General features: G+C 41.9%; 1 protein-coding gene across 1 annotated transcript in view; it reads left to right on the top strand.

The window, feature by feature from the left end:
- RBM18 (RNA binding motif protein 18) overlaps nt 1-11182 on the top strand; it is a 21720-nt gene that overhangs the window by 7319 nt on the left and 3219 nt on the right. Inside the window, exons 3-5 of the mRNA XM_006747064.3 lie at nt 3716-3842; nt 7426-7512; nt 9221-9306. Coding sequence (XP_006747127.1) covers nt 3716-3842; nt 7426-7512; nt 9221-9306 — 300 coding nt within the window. The remainder of the gene's footprint in view (nt 1-3715; nt 3843-7425; nt 7513-9220; nt 9307-11182) is intronic.

The following is an 11182-nucleotide window of genomic DNA, read 5'->3' as shown; positions in this document are numbered from 1 at the left end:
AGTGGGTGAGCAGAGTATCAGGAGGACCTTTTTGACTAAAGGAGAGGTTGAATACTAAGTGACAGTGAAAACAGTAGTTGGATAGATAGAATACTATCAGATAAATACAGGGTGTTTAAAATTTACTCAGACAAGAAATTTGAATTTCTTGTAGAAGAGACTTACTGTGGGTATTTAGCAGGATACTGACAACATGAAAGTGATGTTTTAATGGGGAGATGAGACATCAGTATGTAGAGTGGGTTGGAGGAGCAAAGACTAACGATGAAGATTAACTAGAAGAGACTGCCAGACACTAGGCTTGTCTATCACCTAGGTAGAGAGTGAACTTGGAAGCCAGTAGGTGAGTCTAAAAGATGAAGAACATGATTACAGATCAGAGAGTTGAAGATGACCCTGATGTTCCTTGCCTGAGAAATGGAGACTCATGTCAACACTGACTGGTGGAATAGCTGGAAACGGCATCTGTTTGTGGAGGGGGGTGATCAGTGTGGGTTATACTAAGTAAAGTTAAAAGCAGTGGAGAGCCATCCAGGGGGAAATGTCCTTCTGAGGCCGACTTTCAGAGATGAACTAGAACAAAAGAGGAGAGCGTGTGCATGGATGTGTGAGAACAATGTGTTTACCCCTAAAGAAACCCTGGTTTTCTCAGCCCGTTCCTTATTTTTCCATCATGATTCATGCTGCTTTCTTTTAATGCCTTCCTTTGCATGAATCAGCCTTTACTGTTTGCTGCTTAAATTTGAAACACAGTAATACTATTTAATAACCACAGAAAGGAGAATATAAAGACCTAGCAAATAATAATTTCTACATTTATAACAAATTTTTCTCTAAAACAAATTATGCATTTAAAACAGTCTTAAATGTCATTTCATTGACTTCCCAATGCCTACGCATCAAATTGAAATTCCCTCACTAATGACACCAGCGTCCTTCATAGTCTGTCTGCTACCTGCCTTTCAGCCTCATCGCTTAACTGCCCTACCCGCACTCTCTTCCAATGGAGCAGGCTCTTTTTCACCTTTATGTCTTTGTACCTGATATTCACTAACCACCACATCCCCTGCCTCTTCATCTGTGTGCTCATGTATATACCTCTATGTGCATATCATAGTGTTTTGCGATTTTTTGATTGCACATATCTCTCCTCTAACCAGAATGTGAGGTCCTTGAAGGCTGGGACCTCGTTGTATTCATCTGGATAGTTCAAGTGCCTAAAACAGTTTTTGACAAGTAATAGGTGTCTATTTTAACATTTGTGTAGATTAATTACTTCTGCACCATTAGGCAGGAAGGCCATTTTCAAGACCCAATACAGAAAGCACTAAGTTGCAGAAATATGTTGGGGCTGGTGTACTAGCTCCTGAAGCCGCAGGGCCCACATTTCATTAAGTGAAGCAAGGCTCTGATGAGTAGTGAGCCCTCCCATACTTCAGCAACAGATGAAAGTGCTTGCAGATGTGAAAGCAAGATTCTTCAGGTTTTTTTCACTATCAGAGCTCACAGTCCCCATCTCCAGGAAGCAAAATAGTAAACATTTCGTTCCTTTTGTTTCGGTGTTCCGATAATTTCAAGAAATTATCAAACAAGGAAAGAAATCCTGGAGAAGTTGAAAGACACAGACCCAAGCAGATGTTCCTGGAATCTTAAGGTCGCACTTCTCGGGCAGAATGTATTTGTTAGCTTTTCAAAGAATAATCTGTCGGCATTTTTTTTTCTGAGTAAATTAAAATTCATTTCCTAGGAAATGCCGATCGCCTTACCTTCCTGCTATTAAGCGGAATGGAGCTGATGAAAAGATGACCAGCCCACAGTAGCCCTTAGATTGTTTTTCGGAAAAATGGGTTTGACCCACCATTCATGGCAACTAACACATGGGCATAGTAAGTGGAAGATGCAGCTGTGAGTTAAAGACCTGGGGGAGGGGCACCTGGCCAGCTCAGCCAGTGGAGCATGCAACTCTAGATCTCAGGGTCATGAGTTCGAGCCCTAAATTGGGCATAGAGATTACTTTAATTAATTAGGGCATAGAGATAAATTAATTAGAGACCCAGGGGAGACTCTTCCAGCCCTTCTGTCTGTGCATTCGAAAGGCTCACCCTATTGTACGCCTACTCAAAAATCAAGTAAAACCAGAAATTTGCACATGAGGTATCTCCCTTTCCCCTGAAGAATCACCTCCTCCATCCTCACTAGCAGCTGAGGTCTCCTGGTGGGAGTTGAGAATTTAAAATCTAGGGGGTTACAGTTTTCCCTCTCAAAACCGGTCTAGAGACCAGATTAATGTCCACAATATGCCTTGGGATCCTTGTAGTCTGCCCCAGTGCAAGACCTGTATTATGTCTTCCTTGCTCCACTGTCAGGCACCTGATCCAGGATAATGGGCTTGCTTGTTGATGTGCATTAGTATCCAATTTAATATATATAGCTTATGGTCCATTTCATATCTCTCTGCCTCCCAAAGGAGATTCTTACTCAAGAACAAAATCTTGATGAGTTTCTCCTAGAAAACAATGTGAATATAAATGTGGCTATAAGGACAGCCTTACGGACTCCCTGTGGGGTAGAATTCCCAGTAATAACAGATTTAGCATGTGGGCTGATACCTTTTTAGTATCACAGGGACAGCATTGTTTAGAGAAAGCCTTGACTCCATTTGAATAGTGTGGAGGATGCCAGGAGGAAGGCCAAAGGAAAAGGAAACGGGAGAGCTGTTGGTTTGTCTCACCCTTACATCAGATGACAGGAAGTCGGAATTGAGATTGGCCACAGCAACCTGTTAAGGCCACATCTGTTTGAATAACTTAAAAGCTCTATAGAAACCAAATAAGTTTTAGAGAAAGGAATCCAAGAAGAGGACGAGGGGCGGAATGGCAAACACGAGCTTGGGGTGAACTTCCTGCCAGGAAAAAATTTCTTCCTGGGCCATCCATATTCTTAAATCGACCAGGCTCCAAAGTGTAAACTGTGTTAAAGCAACTGAGGTGGATTAGCTTCCCACAACTGGGTGATTTATAGGACTGGCCAGGTTCCCCTGCCCTCTGTGAGAACAGCCTCAGGCACGTTGTGGTTCCACATTGTCCCTAACTGTTCAGTCACATCAGGGATTGAAACTCACAGGCACTTATGGAAGGGCCACTAGCTGTGGTTTGGTTTTTGGCAGAGCTTCTCACAAGTGCAATTCGGACCTAATGATTAATTATGAAATCTATTACAGAAGTCCTCCAAGGTTGTTTTTCTGTTTGTGTGAATGTGTATGTGGTTGCTACTTTACTTATTTTTGAGATAGGGTAGGTTTGGCGTTTGGAGTGTGGGTATGCGTTCCTGATGGAGTTGTAGTTATTCACAAATACTAGTTCGTTGCCAAGAAATTAAAAATAAATAAATCGACACTATTTTTGAGCTTTTCTCCCAAAGAAAAACAAATGGTGCTTGTGGGCCAGACAGCTGTTTGTTAGGTGTGGTTTTTTGTTTGGTATTTTTGTGCTGGACAGACGTATAGCCATGACGATTCGAGTTCCCATTCCAGATAGAGGCAAACAAGTCTGTTTGCCAAATAAACTGACGCAGCAGTTTGGAAGAAGGCAGGGGGGCGAGGGGGCGAGATTCCCCCCCCCCCAGGGTAAATTATCTCCTGCTTTTATCTCACACTTGAGGCCAAGTGGCTGTCCCAATCCCCAGAGTGTGCTCATGGGCCGTGCTTTCTCTGCAGATACCACCTCCTCAAGCTCCTGCAGAAGTTTGGCACGGTCAAGCAGTTTGACTTCCTCTTTCACAAGTCCGGTGCTTTGGAGGGGCAGCCTCGAGGCTACTGTTTTGTGAACTTCGAAACTAAACAGGTAATGAAACCTCTCCCCTTTCATGGTGCTTCTTATACTCCCCCGCTTCTTTCCGCATCTCTCTCAACTACTTAGAATAGTGGTGCCTTGTGGGCAGGAGCCGTGTCAGATTCCTCTCTGGGTGCCTTGCCCTGCGTCCTGAAGGAGACCCTCGCTAAACGAATGAGTGAACAGCTTTCAAAATCTACCCTCCGCAGGCTCCTGGTCTGAGGCGGCTGACCTACTTTTCTGACCAGATGCTTTGGGGTGCCCACATTAAGCACGTGGACATCCTCCTCCCTGTTACTGGTTTGTTTGTTCCTTCAGTGGCAGGCCAACAAAGCCTCCTTTTCTTTCAATAGTTTTGCCCCGTGGTGCAGAAGCCCTCCCTGTGTGTGGTGAGCCACCCACAAACTCTTTTATTTTGATTTCTTAAAAATGTACCCTTCTCAGTGTCTCAGAACAACTGCATACAGATTTGAATTTACAGGAAGGAGGAGAGCATTCAGCTTCAACCAGGATATATACATGTATCTTCTTTTTTTTTTTTTTTTTAAAGATTTTATTTATTTATTTGACAGAGAGAGACACAGAGCAAGAACACAAGCAGGGGGAATGGGAGAGGGAGAAGCAGGCTTCCCGCTGAGCAGGGAGCCCGATGTGGGGCTCGATCCCAGGACCCTGGGATCATGACCTGAGCCGAAGGCAGACGCTTAACCGACTGAGCCACTCAGGTGCCCCTACATGTATCTTCTTGCAGTAAAATTATATCCTTTGGGTGGACATGCCTTGATAAAGAATTTGAATTTGAATGTTATTAAATACAGACATAGTGTTTAAAACTCTCTATAACTTTATTAGTCACGTGGAAGGACATTGCCTAGGTATTGTTGTGTTAATAATCTATTTGGATGTTTTTCTTGTTAAAAAGTAAGATATTTTAATTGTAGATGAAAATACAGATAAGTGGCTTTACTTAATCAGCCCAATATGCAGAAATAAGCTCTGTCAATATTTAGTTATAGATCTTTCTAGTCTCGTCTTTCTTTATATTCACACACGCATACACACGTATGGCTTAGAGCGCGCAAAGAAGATCACATCATCCTGTTTCCCACTCGAAGTATGTTAAAAATTTTCTGTCCTCTTACTACACATCCAGATAACATTCTATATCGTGATATTGTGGTTTCACCAGTGTGACTACATATTTGTAAAACTTCACTGATATAGAGCTTTAATACATACATTTTGTTATATGTAACTTAGACCCTGGTTTAAAAATGAGTCAACATCATTTTTGTTGACTGCACAATATTTCATCTAGGAATATATGATAAGTTATTTGACTAATCCCAATTGTTAGCTATTTAGGTGGTCCCCAGTGATTCAAAGTGTAACCGGTGTGCTAGTGAATATCTGCATCCTTCTGATTATGTTCATGCATACGTATATCTGTGGACATGGAGCCGTGTCAACAAAGGCCTTGATACAACTGCCAGTCACCTTCAGGCAATGATGTATCAGTATGTTCTGAGGCTGTACGAGAGTGTCGTTTGTCCTTATCCGTCCTGGGGATTCTTTCAGTTACCTCTAACTTTGGCAAATGAGATAGGCACTAAGTGATACGTTGCTGTCCTAAACGGAGGAACTGGAAGAATACTGTGTATGGTTAGCATTTTTAAATACTTTATTTTTCCCTAATGATAGAGTGTGATGAGCATTCTTGCAGACAGCTAAAATCAGTGGTCATGCTGGGGCTTAGATATTGGTTTTAAAACACTGGACTATATGTCATAAAGCCTAGCTTCTGTTGCTGGCTCTTCTATTTATTAACTTTGGGCAAGTCTCTTAACCTCTTTTGGCCTCAGTTTTCATTTAAAAATGGGGATTAGGGGCACCTGGGTGGCTCAGTTGGTTAAGCGACTGCCTTCGGCTCAGGTCATGATCCTGGAGTCCCGGGATCAAGTCCCACATCAGGCTCCCTGCTCGGCAGGGAGTCTGCTTCTCCCTCTGACCCTCCCCCCTCTCGCATGCTCTCTCGCAAATAAATAAAATCTTAAAAAAAAAAAAAAAATTTTAAAAATGGGGATTAAAAATATCTTCCTTAGGGGCGCCTGGGTGGCTCAGCTGTTAAGCATCTGCCTTCGGCTCGGGTCATGGTCCCAGGGTCCTGGGGTCGAGCCCCACATCGGACTCCCTGCTCAGCAGGAAGCCTCTTTCTCCCTCTCCCACTCCCCCTGCTTGTGTTCCCTCTCTCACTATGTCTTTCTGTCAAGTAAATAAATAGAATCTTAAAAAAAAAAAAAATATATATATATATATATATCTTCCTTACCTTCCAGAAAGTTGAGAGAATAGACAAGGGTATATAGGAAAATACCGTTGGTATTTAATAATGCTGTTGAATACATGAACCCTGAAGTGACATGCAGAGATAGGAACTTGTTTTTGAAACATTTATCCCCTTGCTGGCATCTTAAGACTGCTGATGCTGTAGAATCAATAGAGTACCATGTAAATTCTACTTGACTAGAGGAAACTTAAGAGTAAAACATCTCTTATCTGTCTCTCTAACTGCTAAGCAAGGATGTCAGTGACTATCCAATGGCTGACACATAGTGAGCACGCAGATATTTGTTGAATGTCATGCTGGTGAGCTCTGGAGGGATAAGAGAATCGCCAGTAAAACCAGACTGGAACGCCTGCTGGTATTACACTGCGATCTCGGATAGATTCGTCTTGTTACTCTTCCTGTTCCTTAAGGGCTTCTGCACCCCCGGTAAACATGGGTTATGCTTGGCTGAATGCCTCATGGATACGAATGGAGCAGAGAAGGTTTGGCAGGATGGAAAAGTACGACCAGGCTTCCTGGGAATGTCCATAGAGTGACTCTTACCCAGTTTCAGGAATTCCTTTTAACCTTGTTGCTCCTTATCTGATAGGGAAAGGGTCAGGGAACCTTTGGCTCCAAAAGCCAGGTGCATAGATTGGCTCACACAAATACCTTGCTCACAGGCTCTTTGACTCACTCCTGCTTTTTCTTTTTCCGACCTGGTTTCCTTCACTACCATATCGTTTGAAGCCATTACTGTTTCTCACTTTGGACCCAGAGTATAAGCCCTAGTCTGGGGTATAGTTCCAGGATCCCTGGAGGGGAGTAAATTTCTTAGCACAGTAGGTCCTAACAGACGGCAGTGTATAGAAAGGTATCAACTAATAAGAACAATCTGCTAACATTGATTGAGTGCCTACCATGTGCTCCGTACTTTCTTTACGTGCACTCTTTGACTCCTCACAATAACCAATGAGGAACAAGTAGTAGTATCCATATTTTATAGATGAAGAAGCTAATATTCACAGAGATTAACTGGTAGTAAGTGACAGAGAGCCAGGATTGGCATTCTTGTTTGACCAGCTTTACAAAACTCATACCCTTTCTGTTATTCTGCCTTTCTTTCTTTATTGTAAACCCTTTGCGAGTTGTTTATCAAAGGCAGTCTGGTTAGGATTGCAGCCATCCGAGCTCGTGAGGCCCTATGAGATATATACAGCTAATTAGGCATTGGAATTTTTGGCTAACATCCGTCCCTTTCCCGGACAGGAAGCAGAACAAGCCATCCAGTGTCTCAATGGCAAGCTGGCTCTGTCTAAGAAGCTGGTGGTGCGGTGGGCGCATGCGCAAGTAAAGGTATGTCTCATGGGCTGGAAAGACAACATCAAGCTCACCCGAGATGAGTTTTCCAGAAGATAGTTGTCCACTTACCCATTTGCATCCCAGCCTCTTCACATCTGGAGCAGCCGTACTTTGGTCTCCTACTTCTATTTACCATGTGTGTTGCCAGATTTTTCTTTTGAGAAACATCTCAGGAGGGATTAAGTTCCTTCATTGTTTCTCTCCACATACCCACAGATTCTGTTTTTGATTGATTTTTCCATGTGGCTGATGTGTATACTCAGACCTCTATCGTGTTTTTGGTGGGGGTTGTTCTTTGGAGGAGAAAATGTATTTATTTTTAAAATTAGTTGCTTTAGGCATTATTAGACTCTTCCCAGCCTCTCAGTTCTGTGGAGAGTTTGAATATGTTTATCCTAAACACTTGAGAAATGGGTAGTTTGTATGAGTGCTTAAAGCACCAGCATCTCATTACTCTAGACAGTTTGAGAGTTATTTGTGGGACTTTGCCCTGTTTGTATTGTCTCCAAAGCCCGAGAACTGGCCAGTCGCCTTGTTCATCTTATAGCTGATCTCTTGGGAGACTGCACTGGAAAAGATATGACCATGTAAAAAAAAAAAAAGAGAGAGAGAATGGCATCTGTTTTACCTGGCACAAAGGTGCGGAAGTTTGTGGACTGGAGCAATCCCAAGAGTTTATTCTCTTCCTTCGTGGTGGGGTCTTGACAGACCTGCCTATGAAAAGATCTGTGACAGTTAAATTTGGAGCTTTGGTCTTTAGCTATAGGAGCATGGCTTTTGATCAGAGACTCCCTACCCATAAAGCTTCCCAGTAAACAGTCAGCAATTAAACACTTGAGCTCAGAGTCCAAACTGAAAAACAGAGCTCAGACACTTTGGGTCCTGAGGATCTCAGGTCATCACGGAGCCTTCTCAATTTCTAGGACACATTGCCTTAAAAATAGAAACAACAGAGAATTACCAAATGCTTTTTTACTCAAAGGAAAATCAAGTCTCATTTGCCAAACTGGCTGTTGTTTTCTCATTCTGTGTCTCATTGAAAAGACACGCAAGAGAAATCATCCTTCATTCCTGTCTTTCATTTGAGAATCTCGATGCCTTGTAGTTCTCTTCTCCTACAAGTCTTTTTGACCACAGACTCCTGATTACTCTTTAGTATTTAATTTACTTTTTGTAAGAGGTGTATAATTATCTGACATCAAATTAAACTACCCTTTTGCTATAGGATGTTTGCTCTATCAGTGGCTGAAAGCTGTTACTACTTTTCTTCTCCAGTCAGGCCTGTTGAGAGTGGAATGTTATGCTTGGTACTTTGCAAAACTCTAGCAAAATTTTTAAGTGTTTTGAATAAAGCAAAGTAAATATTGTAAGAGGTGATATGTGACAGTTAAAACAAGAGTGTAGGAGGGCAATCGTATTGTATATTTATACCATCTGTGAATTTGAAAGTTGAAGTTCTTTCCCTACCAAATAAGGAGGACTAGTGGCTAGATGGGAAGCTTCTTCTAAACTTCTTTTTCTAAATTTATTGCTTTTAGGCCAAAACCGTGTGGAGTTTTGCCTTAATTCCAAATGTAAAGCAGTCCTCAGATTGTCTAGAAATACACCAATGATACGCTGGTGGGGTTGGAGTTTCTGAACTTACGCACTACAGTCAAGGACTGGTTTTTGCTCACCCAAGTGATTTCCCTTTTTCTTTCAGAGATATGATCATAACAAGAATGATAAGATCCTTCCTATCAGTCTTGAGCCATCCTCAAGCACTGAGCCCACTCAGTCTAACCTAAGGTAAGACGGTGTACTGTAGAAAGACACAAGTATTCCCCAAGAGCGTGAGGCACTTCTTCATTCCAAGCCTTCATTCATACTTCAGTGAATCTTTAGACTCTTAATTTAGGATAGAATCTACTGACTTTTGACATGTTGAGAGATGTGTTCAGTTAATCTCCAGCATGTGTACATACCCTCTGCTGGCATACCCCTAAGATCCTGTACTTAGAGAATTCATGCACTCAAAAAAGGCTGGCTGGACCTGCCACATAGCAGCCAGTGTGCTGGGCCCTGAAATCCAAAGGTATGTCAGACAGTCCTTACCCTAAAAAGAAGCATTTTCGTGAGACCTGAAGTCTCATTGGCGTTTGTCATCGTCCACTACCTCCCCCGCACCGTGAGTTCCTTTATACAGAGTGTCATCGGTCTATAGCACCTTCATTCTCTGTGCTGCGTTTCTGTGGCAGCAGCAACTGTTGGTTCTAGTGTGCGCAAATCGTCAGTTACTTCTTCGGAGTTAATTCGAAACAGAAGGAACGAAGGACTGGGTGGAGAAAGGGGAAGTTAAGTGGATGGTTGAGCAGAAGTAGAGGGTTTTGGGGTTTTGTTTTGTTTTGTTTTTTCCCCTGCGTTGTAGCCTAGGGAGAAATTTTAACAATAACAATAGCCAAGATTTATTGAGGTTACTCTAAATCAGGCACTGTGCTAAACACTTCACATGCCATATGTCATTTGATTATAAAAATTCTGGTAAAAGCACTGTACTGGGCATCTTACCTCCGAGGAAACTGACGCTTAGCAAGGTAAACTATCTTGGCCAAGACCACCAGGTAGCAAACAGCAGATTCCAGATTCAAAGCTAGGCCTCCTGGACTTCAAAATTCAGTCTCTGAGTTACTACTTCAAAGAAATTTAATGCTGTGAATGCAGGGATACAGTTCCGAAGCCTGTTCCAGGGGAGGGAAAGCAGCTATGTGAAGGACATCAGTGTCCTATAAGGGTTAGAAATCAGCGTGCAATCACAGAGTCAGGAAAACGATGCCTATGTGGATGGAGGACCGGACAGCAAGCAAACCACCTTTCTGGTGTATTTTCTGCACCAGACAAAACACCAAACATAACAGATCTCACTAAGCTGTAGGGGAAGGTGACCCTGAAATGTTTTCAGGAGCAATAAGGTTAGCAAAGTAAAATTAATTTTATAGTTAGTAGTTTAATATCGTTGACTTATTGTTTTGTAATACTTACTGAAATATTTGATTTAATATTTGATAAGTTAAACTGTATATATTACAAATAAAATTTAATAAATTTAATATTTATGGTAAATATTAAATGTAATAGTTAATATCATTGATCTCTTAATTATGTGCTCTTTGAATATTTTCTGCTCCCAGAAATTAAAAAGAAATATATGATGACTTCTGTAGGTTCACTGGGAACCATATCCACTCTGCTGTTTTCCCCATAAAGTTTGAACCTCCGGGATCACAAAATTTTATAAATCCGATTCCTGTTGGGAAGAGACCACTGCATTTATGCTTGGTCCTCTACACATTACAATGACGTGTCTTTAGTTTTCTTTTCAATGTTTGCACTTATCCTAGACAGTCTGGTGTTTTCCATTTATTTTGTAATCCAGAGAACCTCAGCTTACATCTTTCTATTAACATCTATACCTAATTAGAGAAAGTTGTCATTTCGTGTCCCCTGCAGAACAATGGCTGGCTGTCCCGTTAATGGAGGAGGTGCCGGAATGCATCTTGGTAATACCTCGGTGTTCTTTTTAATTGTAACTTAGGTGGTTAATTCTACACGGGCCATGTATAGTTAGTTATGAATATGTGCAGCAGATGCACACTTTTTGAGGTTTCTCTAAAAGGCCATTGTAACA

This window comes from Leptonychotes weddellii, chromosome 14 (genome assembly GCF_054177405.1).
Source record: "Leptonychotes weddellii isolate Sample4059 chromosome 14, ASM5417740v2, whole genome shotgun sequence".
NCBI lineage: Eukaryota > Metazoa > Chordata > Mammalia > Carnivora > Phocidae > Leptonychotes > Leptonychotes weddellii.
This window is presented reverse-complemented; position numbering and strand designations above follow the sequence as displayed.